Below are 17,873 nucleotides of genomic sequence, written 5' to 3'. Positions count from 1 at the left end.
TCATTGCAACCTCCACCTCCCAGGTTTAAGCTATTCTTCCGCCTCAGCCTCCGGAGTAGCTGGGATTACAGATGCCCGCCACCACACCCGGCTAATTTTTGTATTTTTAGTAGGGATGGGGTTTCACCATGTTGGCCAGGCTGGTTTTGAACTCCTGATCTCAAGTGATCCGCCCACCTGGGTCTCCCAAAGTGCTGGGATTACAGGCTTGAGCCACCGCACCCGGCCTCACCTGCCCATTTTTACACTTTTAAAATAGCAAGAAACTGGGGGCAAAAAGTACATATTCATATTTATGTGTAGTCAGTCAATAAATATTTATTGAATGAACGAATAAATTAATGGAAGGTGTACCAGATCCTGGTAGGCGAGAAAGTCAGTCGGAGGTAGTGCTTGTTCTTGGTGCACTCACAATGGAGAATCAAGGAATTCACCTTGGACGGGCTCATTTCTCCCTCTCCTAGGCCCCGTGCAGCCTCTTCTCAGACTTACTAGTTCTGAGGGGCTCCTGGCTGCCTCACACCAACAGCAGTGACCAGTGGACACTGGCGATGGTGTCCTGACATTTTGGTTTGTGAAGAGTTTGTGCTCCGAGTCAAATCCTGGGAGGAGTGGGGAGGGCATCCGCTTTAATTAATTAGAGGTGTCTCTATTCATCTCTGTATCTGCAACATCTAGCACAAGACTTGGCCCATAGTAGATGTTTAAAAATGCTTGCTGAGGCGGGGCGCAGTGACTTACGCCTGTAATCCCAACACTTTGGGAGGCCGAGGCGGGCAGACCACCTGAGGTCAGGAGTTCGAGACCAGCCTGACCAACATGGAGAAATCCTGTCTCTACTAAAAATACAAAATTATCTGGACTTAGTGGCGTGCACCTGTAATCCCAGCTACACGGGAGGCTGAGGCAGGAGAATCACTTGAACCCGGGAGGCAGAGGTTGCAGTGCGCCGAGATGGCGCCACTGCACTCCAGCCTGGGTGACAAGAGTGAAACAACGTCTGGGAAAAAAAAAAAAAAAAAAACTTGCGGAAAGGATGAAATGACCAAGACTCGGGCAGTGCCGCCCGTCAGGCTTTCAACTAGTCGCTCTTCACATCTGATTCATGTCTTAAAGCAGCCTCGCAGGTAGGTCTGCATCATTTTCCCATCCTACATCGAAGGCGCTGAAGCCCAGGCGGGTTTCCCGAGTCGCCCGAGCCCACGCTGCAGAGTGAAAGCCACAGTGGCAAAGCCTGCACGCTGGACGCTGCGCCGGGGCGTCCCCAGGTGTGGCAGGCAGCGCTCCGTAAGTGGGTCCTGACGGGAACTGCGTCCTTCTGAACCCAGATCAGGCCCAGGGAAACCCTGGGGGCGACGCGGCGGGCGGGGTCTGGGTCCTCGGCGGTGACTGAAGCCTCGGCTCACTCTTCCGCAAGGTGCGAATCCAGTGCCTCCAGCTCGGGAGGGACCTGGCGTGCCGGACCCGTCCGGCTCAGAACCCGAGGCGCGGTAGACACTCGGCAAAGGCCTCCAGCGTCCCTGCAGCCGTGGGAGGAGACTGGGGACGCCTGGAGGAAGACGCTGACCGGGCGAGCACCTGAGCGCCCACCTGTGGCTCGTCCCAGAGACCGCCCCCTCCCCGACCCGGGCGGGGCCTGGTGGGGAGGGGGGCGCGGCTCCCGTTTCGCTCAGCCAATCAGTGCCCCGGAGCCGCCGCCCGCCCCCTTCTGAAGAGACAGCGCTTGCGTACTCGGGCCGCGGTGCTCCTCGGGCCCCGCCCCCGGGGCGGTGCTGACGCTCGCGCCGACGCGCTCGACGTCGGGCACGTCGACGCCGGCGCCGCGCAGCCGGGCCCGCTCCTCCTCCGCTCCGCCAGTGTCCGGCCGCGGGCCGGCCTTAGTGACTGGGGCGGCGGGCCCCGGGGCCGCGGCGTGGGGCGGGCAGGCGGACGCCGGCCGCGGGCTGCTTTCGTCGGCTCCCAAGCTCGCCCGGAGCGAGCAGCCGCCCGCGAGCCGCCGCGGAGCCTCCTCGCCCGCTCCCGCCGGCGAGCAAGGTAAGGGAGCGGGACACTGAGGCAGGCTCGGGGCCCAGGCGACACCAGCGGGTCCCGGTCTCCGCGGCGGCCACACAGCCGATTAAATGTCTCCGCGGGGAAGGGTGCGCTCCGGGACGGGTGGGGGCGAGGCCGCGGCGCCGGGTCGCGCTGGGAGAGCTCCGGCGGGACCCCCGCGCCCCGAGGGACGGCTCTGGGGACTGCGCGCTGCCCCTCCCCGAGCCCCGCGCCCCGTGACCCGGGCGCTGGGGCGAGGGGCGGGGATCTGCGGTCGCTGAAAGCCCTGGCCCGAGCGGGCTCCGTTGTCAACGGTCCTCACCTCCCGGGGTTCGGGGCTCCCGCCGCACCTGATACGGAAGGGGAAGGAGTGCGGCTGGAGCAGGCTGGAGGTCACCATCCCCATCAGGTGCGCCGTCTGAGGCATCCCCCTCTCAGGGGTCCACCGCGCCCCGAATACTGCCCGAAAGGCTCAGAAGCGACTTCCCCTTTCCCTCGCGCTGTCTTTATATTCCAGACACTTAATAGCCTCTCATAATCTCACCTTTCACTTTTCCCTTTTTCCTAGCAGCCCCCGGCTGTATCGACCTGCTATATTTCCACTGTGGATTTTTTTTTTTCGGTTGTAAACTTACGTAAGTTAGGTTGACCAACCGTTGCAGCTATTGGAAAACACTTCTACCGGCGTTTAACGAATCCGTTCCTTTTAGTGCTCACCAAATCCAGCCCAAGAATTCAGGGAGCCGTCAGTTCTTCCCGGGAGCTGACTGCACACATTCCTGCAAGATGCCTGATGGATTTTGTACTTGTCAGTTTTGCTGGTTGTGTGCTCCTTCTGTGCTTTTCCTGAAAAATGATTGGGTGACATGTGTTTTGACTTTCCCCCCACCCTCCCACCCCCCCACAGCCCCCCACCCCCCCACAGCCCCCCACCCCACCGGGAAGTAAAAAAAAAAAATAGGTAACAGAAGCACACTTGTTTTCAGCAAAAACAAGTACAGCTTTGCAAACAGACTACCCCAGGGTTTGCCCTTTTTTGTGAGGGTAGTCCTCTGGGATCTTGACCCCTTTCCTGGTTTTTTGTCTGTGTTAACCTCTTCATGTTGTGTATTTCTGCACTTAATATTTGCCGTGTATATGTTTTCCCAGCTTATTTACACACAAAGCATAACAGATCTGAGGATAATGAGGCTGCCCATCTTTTTAGCTACAGATACCTGTAAAGTTACATATTTGTGGGAACCTGTATTCTGCACTTAATGACTGTAGCCTGGGTCTTTCATTTCAAGATGATGTGCGAGGTGATGCCGACCATCAGCGAAGCAGAAGGCCCCCCTGGAGGAGGTGGAAGCCATGGTTCCGGCTCCCCTTCACAGCCAGATGCAGATTCACATTTTGAACAGTTGATGGTCTCCATGCTGGAAGAAAGGGACCGCCTTCTTGACACACTGAGAGAGACTCAAGAAACGCTGGCCTTAACCCAGGGGAAGTTACACGAGGTTGGTCATGAGAGAGATTCCTTGCAGAGACAGCTCAACACGGCACTTCCACAGGTATGAGTGCTTTTAACCTGAAACTCTATAGATTTTCCTCCACTAAATGTTTCTTTATTGGTGTCATCTTTTGTTAATGTTTCGATGAGTATTTTCTGTAACCATTTGTGAAATGATAGTTTCTGGTGTTTGTATGTCAAAAACAAAGTTCCTAGGGATTAAACTTCTTAGGGAGAACAAATTGTTGTACTCTAAAGTCATGTGAAAATACCTCATTATTTTCATTCCTGTCTTTGGGAACTGCCTAGGTTCAGGAAGTTCTCCAGAGTTTCTGAAAAAGGGCTCTGAAGCAACCAATCTGTGTGGTGCCTCCGTTCTGTTGTCTTAAGCCTTTTCTGGCTAAACTTGTACTTCCCATGGATTGTCTCATGTATTTCTAATTTCCTAATGCAATTTAATAGACAAATAGGATTGATTTCACGGAAAAAAAAATACTATTTTGATAGCCCACCTTTATCGGAACATCTAGGTTTTGTAAGTCACATTTGTTTTAGGGGATAGAAGACTCGAGATTGATTCCTTAGGAACTTTTTCCTTGGCAGACGAGAATTTTAAAGCTTAGGCCGGGTGTGGTGGCTCATGCCTGTAATCCCAGCACTCTGGGAGGCTGAGGCAGGCGGATCACCTGAGGTCAGGAGTTTGAGACCAGCCTGGCCAACATGGCAAAACCCTGTCTCTACCAAAAATACAAAAATTTAGCAGAGCGTGGTAGCGCGCATCTGTAGTCCCAGCTACTCAGAGGCTGAGGCATGAGAATCACTTGAACCCGGGAGGCGGGGGTTGCAGTGAGCCAAGATTGCACCACTGCTCTCCAGCCTGTCTCAAAAAAAAAAAAAAAAAAAAGATTTTTAAAGCTTAGAGCAACCGAAATTGTTTCTCTGAGTATATTACATTTGGACCAGTGTTTGAAAGACTTTGCTCATGGAGTTGAGTGAGGATTTACTTAATGGTAGGTAAAGGGAGAAAGTGTAAAAACTAGAAAAGTGTAAGGTGAGTGGCACGGGGCATAGTGGGAGAGAAGTGGGTTATTTAGGTGTTTCAGAGCTGTCTAGGCGCCATGTTACTCATCATAAGTGCCTTTGGGGTGCATTCAGGTAGACCCACATAAGCACACATTTATACTTGCATGATGAGTCTGCAGTGATAAATTAGTAGATGAATAATTACTAGCCTTAATGTATTTCTTGGCTGTAGTCAGTTCTCCTGAAAGATTGATAAGCCAAATGTGGGTTTCCTTTTTAGCAACAATAATTTGACGTTAGCGCTCTATGTTCCTTTTTTGTTGGATCAGAGAATCATTAAGATTTTTCTCATCACAATCTTATAAATTACCAAGCTTATTTAGGCTGAATTTTATTACTCCGATTTTAAAAGAAGTAGCCAATTTATGTTTTACCAGGATTTTATTGAATTTGTAGTGTAAGGGACACGTATTGAAGTGTGTATCAAATACTAATATACTTAATAAGGTAGGTTTTGGAAAGAATGGGCACACAAGACATGTCAGGGAAGTGACAGGAGTTTTGTACAGTTAGTCTCAGGCTGTGGAGGTTGTCACACACACTGGTGACATGGTTGCTCAGTGATTTGTTTCTGGCACTGCTCAGTGTAGCAGCCTGGGAATGCCTAGTTCAGCGGATAACATGATGATGCCGACGGTTCATGTTACCACCTGAGCACCTGATTCCAGCCTTTCAAAAACGGAAACTATTAAGTAAACTTGTTTTGGACCCTTCCCTTTCCTGGAATCTGGTTCATCTTTGGTGGCTGGTAGTGTGACTAGATAATGAGTCCAGTAAGTGCATTTGTGCTCCTGGCACATTGTGGAGGCAAGTCAGAGTGTACTTAAAAATATACCTAACTATAGCATACAGCAGAAAAATTCACAAATCATAAGTATACATCTCAGTGGACTTTTCACAAAGTTAACACACTTGCATAACCACCACCCAGATCAAGAAATGGAACATTAGCAGGCTTCCTAGAAGTCCCCTCCTAACTATTCCCAGTAGTTGTCCCCCAGAGCTAACCAAGGTCTTGACCTTTCACCATTGATTACTTTTGCCTGTTCTTGACTTTGTTTAAGTGAAGTAAAATAATCTGTATGTTTTGCTTCTTCATTCTGTCATCAGCATCATGTTTGTGAGATGCAGCCTGCTCATTCTCACCTGCTTTCTGGTCATCCAGTGCACAAACAGACAGAATTTATTCTTTCTACTGCTCACGGACATTTGGGGTTGTTTCCAGTTTTTACACATGCTCCCCTAATGTTGTTTGTTTTTTGGTGTAGATGTCTATAAACTTCCCTTTTTTTTTTTTTTTTTTGAGATAGGGTCTCACTCTGTTGCCCAGGCTGGAGTGCAGTGGCATGATCTCGGCTCACTGTAGCCTCCACCTCCCAGGTTGAAGCAATTCTCCTGCCTCAGCCTCCCAAGTAGCTGGGAATACAGGCACACATCCCCACCCTCCGCTAATTTTTGTATTTTTTGTAGAGGTGGGGTTTTACCATGTTGCCCAGGCGGGAGGATATGTATACACTTCTGTTGGGTTTCTACAAAGGAGTGGAATGCAAATGATGGTGTGTACATTTGTTCAGCCTCCGTAGAGAGTGCCAAAAGTAGTGGTTGTGACAGTTTGTACTACCCCAGCAATGTGTGAGAAGTCAGTTGTTCCTATGCTCTTCAGCACTTGGTATTGTTGGGTCTTTTAATTTTAGCTGTTCTGGTGGCTGTTAGCTGGTAGGTGGCTCAGTATGGTCTGAATTTGCTGCTCCCTGATGGCCAGGAACATGCAGAGGTAAAGCATCTCTACCTGTGTTCACTGGCCACGTGGATGTCTTTTGTGAAGCGGTTATCTTTTGCCCATCTGTTGATTGGGTTGTCTGTTTTGTTTCTTACTGATTTGAAGGAGTTTTCTCTATATTCTGAGTACATATGTGCGTGACAGATTGTTTTTAGACTCTTGTGTTTGCCTTTTCACTCTCAGTGGTATCTTTTGATACATAGAAGTTTAAAATTTTAAAGGTAGCCCAGTTGATCAATCTTTTCAGTAATGTTTAATGCTCTTTGTGTCCTGTTTAAGAAATTTGCTAGGTCAAGTTCATGAGATATTCTACATTGTCTTCTAAAAACTGTATTTTTTAATCTTCCATCTGAAATTGACTTTGTTTATGGTATGCGATGGGGCCAAGAGTCTCTCTCTCTTTTTTTTTTAATGGATATCTAGTTGACCTTGCATAATTTCTTAAAAAGACCATTCTTTCCCCAGTGTACTACATGCAGTGTCATCTCAGTCCAGTGACTGTAAAAGTGTGGGTCTGTTTCTGGACTCTCTTCTGCTCCTTTGATCTTTTTGTCATCTTTGCACAAATGGCACAATGTCTAAATTCCCATAGATATGGTCTGTCTTGAGATCTGGTAATTTAAGAAAAGGGTTCTCACTCAGTTGCCCAGACTAGTCTCGAACTCCTGGTCTCAAGTGATCCTCTCACCTTGGTCTCCCAAAGTGCTGGGATTACCATTGTGAGCCACCACACCTGGCCCTGTAGATATTCTTTATCAAAATGTAAAAATTCTCTTCTTAGTTTGCCAAGTTTTTTAAAAACCATGAGCAGGTATTAAATTTCTTAACATGGATTTTCTGCATCTTTTGAGACAGTCATGTGATTTTTCTGTTACGTGGGAATTTAACTGTTTTTATTTGTTTGTTTATTTTTGAGATGGGGTCTTGCTCCATTACCCAGCCCGGAGTGCAGTGGCACCATCATAGCTCGCTGTAGCCTTGAACTCCTGGGCAAAAGTGATCTTCCCATCTCAGCCTCTCAAGTAGCTGGAATTATAGACGCACACCACTGCGCCTTGCTTTTTTTTTTTTTTTTAATTTTTTAATTGCATATTGTTTGTAGCCTGGGGAAACAACCTCAGGAGCTCCTGAGAAAGAGCACCTTCCTTTTAAAAAAAATTTACAATAGTAGAATAATTCCAACCTGATCTTGATGTATTCTCCCTTTACTGAATTATATTTGGTAATATTTTGTTTAGGATTATTGCATTTATATTCACGAGAAAGATTGACTTGTAATTTCACTTTCCTTCAGTGCCCTCGTTGGGATTTTGTATCAAGGTTATGCTGGGTTCTTAAAACAAGGTGGAATGTATTCCTTCTTTTTCTACTCCCTAGAAGAGTTCCTACGAAATTTGTGTTTTCTTCCTTAAATGTTTGAAAGAATTCTTTGGCAAAACCAGCTCATGTAGGGTTTTTAGAATTAATTTTATAGGTATATGTAGGATTTTGAATATTTCTTCATGTGTCTATTTAGATAAAGCATTTTTCCCCGCTAGAGATTTGTTCAGGCCAGCCAGACTTTCCAATTTGTACGTTTAAAGTGGTTTATAATCCTTATTATGTGCAAGATCTGTAGTGATGTCCGCTTTTAATAATTCTTGATATCAGTAATTCATATATTGTCTCTTAATCAGTCTTGTTGGGGGTTTGTCAATTTTGTAAGTTCTTTTAAGGGACCAACTTTCGGCTTTATATTTTTTTCTACTTACATTTGTTTTCTATTGCATTAATTTCTACTTTTTTTTTTACTTTTTTTTGTTTGATTGATATACATATATATATATATATTTTTTTTTTTTTTTTTTTTTTAGGCAGAGTCTCATTGTGTCTCCCAGGGTGGAGTGCAGTGGCATGATCTCAGCTCATTGCAACCTCCGCCTCCCGGTTTCAAGCAATTCTCCTGCCTCAGCCCCCCGAGTAGCTGGGATTACAGGCGCGTGCCACCATGCCCAGCTAATTTTTGTATTTTTAATAGAGATGGGGTTTTGCCATGTTGTCCAGGTTGATCTCGAACTCCTGGCCGCAAGTGATCCACCCGCCTTGGCCTCCCAAAGTGCTGGGATTACAGATGTGAGCCACTGCACCTGGCCTTTTCTAGTTTCTTGAATAGATACTTGTTTTAACTTTTTTCTTTCTAATATGTGTATTTAAGTCTATACATTCCTCTCTAAACACACTTTTAGATGCATGTCACAAGTTTTGATATGTCAAATTTTCATTGTCTTTTATGTAAAAATATGTTGTAATTTTCACTGTGGTATTGTTATTCATACAACTTTTAGAAGTGTATTTTTCAACTTCCCTATGTTTGTGGGGGATTTTCTAGATACCTTTTTATTGATTTCTAGCTTAATTCTATTAAGATCCTAAATATATTCTGCATTATTTAAATCCTTTGAAATGTGTTGAACTTTCCTAATAGCCCAGCATATACTCAGTTTTGTTAAATGTTTCCCAGGCACTTGAAAGTAATATATATTGATAGGAATGTAGTGTTCTATGTATATCAATTATATCAATTGTTTTAGTCATGTAATTCAGATTCTAGTAGCCACATGAACAGATATAGTATACGTTTTAAATTTAAGCCTGATTTATTACTTTTACTGCTTCCCAGACACTGCTGTTTACTTAGATACTTGAACTGGATTTAACTCCCTCCTACCTTTTGTGTCATTGTTTTATATATTTCAGTTTAATTTATATTTATTTTTAAAAATAGAGACAGCGTCTTGCTGTGTTGCCTCAGCTGGTCTTCAACTCCTGGCCTCAGGTGATCCTCCCCTCTTAGTCTCCCCAAACAATGGGATCCAGGCGTGAGCCACTACACACTTTTAGCTGCATCTTACAAGTTTATGTACTTTAATTTTAGATATACTTTTTGCAGTATCATAATTATTTTGTACAGTTAACGTTTATTTAGATTTATCCTCGTAGTTACCATTTTTGTTGCTCTTCATTCTTTATTGTTGTTTCATGTTTCTGCCGGGGATTGTATTTCTTGTTTTTTTTTTTTCTTTTTTTCTTTTTTGAGACCGAGTCTCGCTCTGTTGCCCAGGCTGGAGTGCAGTGGCACAATCTCGGCTCACTGCAACCTCCATCTCCCGTGTTTGAGCGATTTTCTTGCCTCAGCCTTCTGAGTAGCTGGGACTACAAGGCATATGCCACCACATCCGGCTAATTGTTGTATTTTTAGTAGAGACTGGGTTTCACCATGTTGGCCAGGCTGGTCTCAAGCTCCTGACCTCAAGTGATCTGCCTGCTTCAGCCTCCAAAGTGCTGGGATTACAGATGTGAGCCACTGCGCCCAGCCTATATTTCTTTTCCCTGAAGAACTTTCTACGGTATTTCTTTGAGTTCATATCTGTGGATAATCAATTGTCATTTTTGTTTGCCTGAAAATTTTCTATTTTGCCTTTAGTTTTTTTTTTGTTATGTTTTGTTTTGTTTTGTTTTTTTAAGATGGAGTCTCGCTCTGTCGCCAGTCTGGAGTGCAGTGATGTGATCTCGGCTCACTGCAACCTCCGCCTCCCAGGTTCAAGCAATTCTCCTGCCTCAGCCTCCCAAGTAGCTGGGACTACAAGCACGTGCCACCACGCCCAGCTAATTTTTGTATTTTTAGTAGAGAAGGGGTTTCACCATGTTGGCCAGGATGGTCTCGATCTCTTGACCTCGTGATCTGCCCTCGTCAGCCTCCCAAAGTGCTGGGATTGAAGGCATGAGCCACCATGCCTGGCCTTTTTTTTTTTTTTTAAATAAAGATGATGTTTCACCATGTTGCCCAGGCTGGGATCAAACTCATTGGCTCAAGCAGCTGCCTGCCTCAGCCTCCCAAACTGCTGGGATTACTGGTGTGAGCCACTGTGCCCAACTTGCCTTCACTTTTGAAGAATGATTTTGCTGGGTATAGAATTCTGGGTTCGTGGTCATTTCCTTGCACCATTTTGTAGCAGCGAATTCATTGTTTTTTAGCTCGCTTCCTTTTTCTTGACAAGTCAGCTTTTGGTGTTATTATTGTCCCAGTCCCATTTGAAGTAATACTTCTTTTTATTTTCCCCTCTGGTTGCTTTTTATTTTTATTTTTTGGAGAGGATATGACTTTTACTGAGTTTATCCACCAGAGTGGAGAAATAATGTTTGTGCAAAACCAAATGTTTGTTACTATAACTCTCCATCACAATTAAAATCCAAACAGTTTTTTGAAAACAGTCAACTCAATCAAAACCCACTACTTCAGAATCAATAGCTTCTTTGAAGCCACAGTAACAAATATGGTTGAGACTTGAATGTAGAAGTTTGTTGGTTGGAAAGCTAATTAAACTTCCAGCTTGCTCAAGTAGAATTACAGAAAGGCAGAATTGTGTTTTTCACAGAGATATAGTTCACTGGAATCAGCAACACTGGACAGCTGGTAGAGTGTTTAGGGTCCTGAGATAATAAGGAATCCAGGCAGCCTTTAGACAGTTTGCTGTTGTCCTTTCTTCCCAATTAGAGATCTGTGGATGTGTGGAATGACACCTTTACCAGCAATTGTAGACTTGATGAGAGAGCCCAATTCTTTATCTCCACGAATGGCAAGTTGCAAGTAATGAGGGATAATATGCTTTGCTGTGAAGTCTTTTGATGCATTTCTTGCCAGTTAAGTACCTCTGCGGTGAGGTACTCAGGGATGGCTGTGCTATTCACAGCGGCAGTCGCGCCCACACGTCCAGGACTGATTGTCCTAGATTTCAGGTGTCAGTGAATACGGCCCACCAGGAACTGCAAATTGGCTCTCTGTGAGTGGGAAGCTGCCTTTGTTGGCCTTTCTGGAGTCCTTCCCAGCCTTACTGCCAGCCATTTTCAATTCTGCTGAAGTTCAAACAGGCAGGGCAGAGAAAGGACTAATCAGACACACAGCAAGATCTCACCAGCTACTCATTCCTTACACCAGGATTTGAAGCTGCCTCTGGTGGCTTGTAACATTTTCTTTGCTTTAGGCATTAGCAAAACTTGATATTTGTTGTATTGGTGGCCTGGTTCCTAATCAATTTTGGAAGTTTTGGCTCTTCTCTCTATAAATATTCCTATTTTCCACTCATCTTCACTCTGAGGGCCTCCATTTTTGTGTACCTTAGGCTTTTTTTTTTTTTTTTTTCGAGATAGAGTTTCGCTATTGTTGCTCAAGTTGGAGTGCAATGGCGCAATATACATTAGGCTTTTATCATGTCCTATGTGTCTCTTGTGCTCCTTTCCGTATTTTCTAGACCTTTTCTGTGTATGTGTCTAGATGTGTGTGTGTGTGTGTGTGTGTGTGTGTGTGTATTTAGTTTTTAGAGACTGGGTCTCTCTGTTGCCCAGGCTGGTCTTGAACTCTTGGGCTCAAGCAATCTTCCTGCCTTGGCCTCCTAAACTGTTGGGATTACAGGCGTGAGCCACCGTGTCCGGCCTGTGTGTGTGTGGGGGGTGTGTGTGTGTGTGTGTATTTTTGGGACAGGGTCTCGCTCTGTTGCCCAGGCTGTAGTGTAGTGGTGCAATCTCAGCTCACTGCAGCATCTGCCTTCTGGGCTAAGCGATCCTCCTACCTCAGCTCCTGAGTAGCAGGGACTACAGGTGCATGCCACAACACCTGGCTAATTTCTGTATTTTCAGTGGAGATGGGGTTTTGCCATGTTGCACAGACTGGTCTCAAACTCCTGGGCTTAAGTGATCCACTTGCCTCAGTCTCCGAAAGTGTTGGGATTACAGGCATGAGCTAGCGTGTGTGTATGTATGTGTGTATGTGTGTGTGTGTGTGTGTGTGTATATATATATATAAATATTTAAGAGACAGGTGGCTGGGTGCAGTGACTCACGCCTGTAATCCCAGCACTTTGGGAGGCCAAGGTGGGTGAATCACCTGAAGTCAGGAGTTCGAGACCAGCCTGGCCAACATGGTGAAACCCTGTCTCTACTAAAAATACAAAAAAATAGCCGGGCATGGTGGCACATGCCTGTAATCCCAGCTACTCGGGAGGCTGAGGCAGGAGACTCACTTGAACCTGGGAGACGGAGGTTGCAGTGAGCCAAGATCACGCCATTGCACTCCAGCCTGGGTGGCAAGAGCAAAACTCCATCTCGGGGAAAACAAAAAAAGACAGGCACCCTGTTGTTGCCGAGGCTGCAGTGCAGTGGCGCGCGTGATCACAGTTCACTGCAGCCTCAAACTCCAGGGTTCAAGTAATCCTTCTGCCTCAGCCTTCTGAGTAGCTGGGACTATAGGTATGTACCACTGTGCCCAGCTAATTTTTAAATTTTTTGTAGAGGCAGGGTCTTGCTATTTTGCCCAAGCTGTTCTTAAACTCCTGACCTCAAGTGAGTCTCCCACCTCGACATGTCAAAGCACTGGGATTACACGTGTGAGCTATTGTGCCCAAAATCTAAAGTCCAGATTTTTTTTACTGACCCATCTTCCACCTCACTCATCCTCTCTTCATTTGTGTCCAATGTGCTGTTTAGCCCATGGATCGAGTTCTTAATTTCACTTATAATTTTCAGTTCTAGAGTCTGCTTAATTCCTTTTGCTATTCTAGTTCTCTAGTGAATTTTTTTCTTTTTGTCAAGTATATTTTTGAATAGTTGACATTTGCATCTGATAACTCTATTATATGGGTCACCTCTGGATCCATTTCTGTTTTTCTTTTTTCTCTTGGTTCATTTGTTGATATGCCCATTTTTGTTTTTTTAATTGAGTCATACATTATGTATGAAAAACTGTAGAAAGCGCTGAGTGATGCTGTCTTCCTTCAGAAAGTTTCCCTCTGTCATCTGGCACATGCCCAGAGTAGGGACAGATAATCTCAGCTCAGTCAGGGCCTGGGTGACCGGAGGCTGGGATTCAGTCAGTAAGCCTCAGTTGAAGCTACCTTCCCCCAACTTCCTGCTCCTGGTGTAACCATCCAGGGGTTCCATCTGAAAACCTGGAGTGTTTCCCAGGGCCCCTCTTTCTTGGCGTGTCCTGGAGCCCAAGTTTTGTCTCCTTAATGCCATGAAACTACTGAAAGCCCAGCTTCTCGGCCAGGTTTGCAGAGTGTTGGGCTCATTTCCTGTGTCTCCCTTTTCTATGGGATCTTGGCCCCTTAAGTCCTGGCTGTCAGGCTTGTACTTCTTTTTGTCTTCCCAGACCCTTGGGGCTTTCTAGAACTCTGTAGCCTCTACTTTCTGCTGAGTTTTCTTCCCAGTTTATCAGTGTACTGCCCCCAAATCCTTCCAAATTGTCAAATGCACTGACAGAAAGAGTAGGGGCTCTGAATAGTGGACTCATCTTAGCGGGCCTCTCTTTGGTTTGGAATGTTGGTCCCTTCAGCTGTGGCTGCCTTGGCATCTCTTTGATGCCTGCAGACTTTGAAGTCATACTCACCTTTTCTAGTTTTTGGTGGGTTGCCGGGCTACAGGCCACCCCGCGTATCACTGAAACGGGAGCCAAAGCAGGCGTGCTCTCTCTGTCTGCGGCATATGCGGAGGCTGGAGACATTGGTTATCATTACTTGATGGGGAGCATACAGAACCCACTCACCTCGCTTAGTCTACCTTGTCCAGTTTTTCTTTTTTTTTTCCAGTCTTCTTCTCATGACATTGTCCAGTTTCTAATCAGAATCCCCCATTTGCCCCTGCCCAGTCACTTAACCACTTAAAGACAGTAGAGCAAGTGGCCCGCCCAGCGGGAGACACAGCCCTTGGCCTCCAGTTCCCGTCTTGGCCACTGTGTGGGCTGTTCCACCCTGCTCTAGTCTCTACTCTTCCCCTTGCCCTGTGTCAGACTGAGGGAGGGTTTGTGATGACATATCTGGCAGTGGCAAAGAAGGAGGCTAGGGAGGTAGGAGAGGTTGTGTGCGTGGTGTTTAGTCTTATTTTGGAGATGAGGTCTTGCTATGTTGCCCAGGCTGATCTCGAACTCCAGGGCTCAAGCAATCCTTCTGCCTTAGCTTCTTGAGTAGCTGCCACTACAGGCATGAACCACTGTGCCCAACTACCTAATGTTTATTCTATGACTTGATCCCCTGTGTGTTTTCTTTTTGAGTGCTGCTTTTTTTTGAGTCGGAGTCTTGCTCTGTCACCCAGGCTGGAGTGCAGTGGCGTGATCTCGGCTCACTGCAAGCTCCGCCTCCTGGGTTCACGCCATTCTCCTGCCTCAGCCTCCCCAGTAGCTGGGACTACAGGCGCCCACCACCACGCCCGGCTAATTTTTGTTTTGTATTTTTAGTAGAGACAGGATTTCACCATGTTAGCCAGGATGGTCGCGATCTCCTGACCTCGTGATCCGCCGCCTGCCTTGGCATCCCAAAGTGCTGGGATTACAGGCGTAAGCCACCGTGCCTGGCTTTTTTTTTTTTTTTTTTTAGAAGGAATTTTGCTCTTGTCGCCCAGGCTGGAGTGCAATGGCATGATCTCAGCTCACTGCAACCTCCACGTCCCGGGTTCAAGCGATTCTCTTGCCTCAGCCTCCTGAGTAGCTGGGACCATAGGCGCGCATCACCATGCCCGGCTGATTTTTGTATTTTTAGTAGAGATGGGGTTTCACCAAGTTGGTCAGGCTAGTCTCGAACTTCTGACCTCAGGTGATCTGCCTGCCTCAGCCTACCACAGTGCTGGGATTACAGGCATGAGCCATCATGCCCGACCGACCGACCGAGTGCTTTTTTTTTTTTTTTAAACAAATATTGCCTTTGGACTTCTCTCTAATTTCATTTTAAAGTTTCATTGCATTTTCAAATGGAGATTTTATTTTAACCTGGAGTGCAGTGATTTTTACAGTCTTTTTGAAAGCAACAAATGAGATTTTTAGAAGACCTCTCGCTTGAAGAACTCTTGTGTGAAACCTAGAAGAGAGACAGTTCACCTTTCATTGCAGGTGAGGTCCCAAATTTTGCCAGTCTGTCAATCCCTGAGGCAGGGGGTACAAAACTCAGAAGACTCTAAGGAATGAGGTCTTCAAATCAAATCCAAACTTAGTGAAAAAGAAGTCTACCTGTGTCAGGGGTGTTCCCTGTCAAAGTGATGGGTGAGCTTCAGCTGGTTGCAGTGGAAGGTGTGCTGGATGGATTGAGGAGGCAAGAGGGTGCAAGACAGCCCATTTAGGAGGCAGTTCCTGCAATGTGGGCATGAAGTGTTACAGCCCAAACTAGGATGCTGGAATCCGAGGGCAGAGGGCAGTAGAAAAGAACAACCTGGCAGAACTGTGCGGGACTAGAGGATGACAGCTGAGTGGCAGATGCCAAGGTCAAGCTTGCGGGGAGACGGGGGACGGGGGCGGGGGAGAGTAAAGAGGAGACGCTGGTGTTTGGCGGTGTTGAGAGGTATTTGTGGTTGTCACAGCTAGGGCAGTGATGCTCCTAAACATTCTGCAGTGGAGCCCCCTCAACAAAGAAATATCTGGCCCCAAATGTTGGAAGTGTCCAGGTTTAGGTATAAACAATCAGAAGCTTTTCTCAAGTATTGCTATTAGGTTGGTGCAAAAGTACTTGCGGATTTTGCTTTACTTTTAATGGCAAAAACCGCAATTAGTTTTGCTTCAACCTAATAGGATGCAAAGTTGGCTACAACTGTAATTTGTTGAGTGCTGCAAACAAGGTACTTGCTAAACTTAACTTAGTGAACAAATTAGGAAGAACTGGAATAAGGTAAAACTAGCTAAATGACTCTTCCCTGAGGATAAATACTAATGACTACCCCTTCAGATGGTGCCCCCTCATCTGCTTTACTGACTGCTTTCTTAGTAGTAGTTGGCAAAACACCTCTTAAAATACCATGCTTGTTTTCATCATCTTTGGTGTATGAAATAGTTGAATATATCCTTTCAGAATAATATTTGGCCATTTACATCTCTCTTTTGCACACACTGAATTTGCCGTCTTGTCTTCCTGTTTCTACACCTTTAATTGTCAGCAAGGAGACGGAGTCCTTCCTCCTATTTTGTTGAGCCCTGTGTGAATATTACCGTCCTAGGCTCCTGCAGTCAATGGTAGAGACAGACAGGGTCTCTGCCTGCAGAAGACTTTCACAATATACTCATGCTCAAAGCAGGTGCAGTTGCGAGACGCATCCAGATAGAATGAAGTGGTTCAGAAGAAATCCATGACCTCGATTGAGTGGGGTGGGCTGCCAGGCACACTGTGGTCCAGAAAGGTGAGGCTTTCGAGGGGATTGGCTTAGAGCTGAGGGATGAAGGCTAAGAGGAACCAGGTATGAGAGCTTTCTTGGCAGTGGGGCTACTTAAGCAAAGGCCAGAGCAAGGGAGAGCTTAGCATTTAGCTGAGTCAAAGCTGGGGTCTGTCGCCATGGTTACTTGGCCTGGAGGGAAGGGAAGAGTGAACATGGTAAGGTTGGCTAGGTAGGTTGGGATGGGATCAGACAGAGGCGAAGACTTGCTTGTTTTTATTTTGTTTAAGTACCTTAGGGCTTCAGTACTTTGTGTGCATCGTGGCCTCAGGGGAGGGAATGACGTGATTTAGCTGTAGTGTTATTTATTTATTTTTATTTATTTATGTATTTCTTTATTTAAGATGGAGTCTCACACTGTTGCTCAAGCTATAGTGCAGTGGCATGATCTTGGCTCACTGCAACCTTCGCCTCACAGGTTCAAGCAATTCTCCTGCCTCAGCCTCCCAAGTAGCTGGGATTACAGGCGCCCACCACCATGCCCGGCTAATCTTTAGTAGAGACGGGAGTTTCCATGTTGGCCAGGCTGGTCTTGAACTCCTGACCTCTGATGATCTGCCCGTCTTGGCCTCCCAAAGTGCTGGGATTACAGGCATGAGCCACTGTTCCTGGCCCTATCTCTTTTCTGCGCTAACCTTATCCTTCTAGTCTCCAGGACCTGTGGGATGGACCTTTCCATCTCTTGGAGGTTACCTCTGAGGCCCACTGACTCTCAGACCTGAACCCTTTGTCTTCACTGGGTTGACTCCCATCGCCCCTATTCTGGAGCTTCTCTCCAGTATCTTATCCCTTGTTGCAGCAAGATCTTTCTTTCTTTGTCTTTTTTTTTTTTTTTTTTTGGAGACAGGGTCTCACTTTGTCACCCAGGCAGAGTGCAGTGGTGTGATCGGGCTCAAGCAGTGCTCCCACCTCAGCCTCGTAAGAAGCTGGGACTACAGGTGTGCACCACTATGGTTGGCTAATGTTTTTTGTGTGTGTGTATACACACATATATATACAAATATACATATACTATATATGTACATATACATATATACACATACACACACACATATATATGTAATTATTATTATTTTTTAGAGAAGGGGGTCTTGCTATGTTGCCTAGGCTGGTCTCGAACTCTTGAGCTCAAGTGATTTGCCCACCTCAGCCTCCCAGAGTTCTGGGATTACAGGCGTGAGCCACCATGCCGGGCCAAGATCTTTCTAAAACGCATGTACAGCTGCCTTTCCTTTGCTCAGAACACTTGAGCTCTCCATTCCCCCTCAG

At 46.2% G+C, this 17,873-nt stretch overlaps 1 protein-coding gene and 1 pseudogene across 37 annotated transcripts in view; one reads left to right on the top strand and one right to left on the bottom strand.

Moving 5' to 3' along the window:
• The first annotated feature begins 1,795 nt into the window (after window positions 1-1,795).
• Window positions 1,796-17,873, top strand: part of PPFIA1 (PTPRF interacting protein alpha 1) — a 115,316-nt gene continuing 99,238 nt past the window's right edge. For 10 of the 37 annotated variants that reach the window (XM_063670719.1, XM_054440742.2, XM_054440741.2 and 7 more), the window contains exons 1-2: window positions 1,796-2,034; window positions 3,321-3,584. In XM_063670719.1, coding sequence (XP_063526789.1) covers window positions 3,321-3,584 — 264 coding nt within the window. In that variant the 5' untranslated portion in view covers window positions 1,796-2,034. Of the gene's footprint in view, window positions 2,035-2,247; window positions 2,441-3,320; window positions 3,585-17,873 lie in introns of those variants that run through there. The other 27 variants (XM_063670726.1, XM_063670740.1, XM_054440745.2 and 24 more) reach the window with 6 other exon arrangements.
• Window positions 10,885-11,268, bottom strand: LOC129008451 (histone H2A.Z-like; annotated as a pseudogene).

The sequence above is a fragment of the Pongo pygmaeus genome, chromosome 9, assembly GCF_028885625.2.
Source record: "Pongo pygmaeus isolate AG05252 chromosome 9, NHGRI_mPonPyg2-v2.0_pri, whole genome shotgun sequence".
Taxonomy (NCBI): domain Eukaryota; kingdom Metazoa; phylum Chordata; class Mammalia; order Primates; family Hominidae; genus Pongo; species Pongo pygmaeus.
Note: the sequence above shows the minus strand (reverse complement) of the source record. Positions and strands in the feature narration are given on the sequence as shown.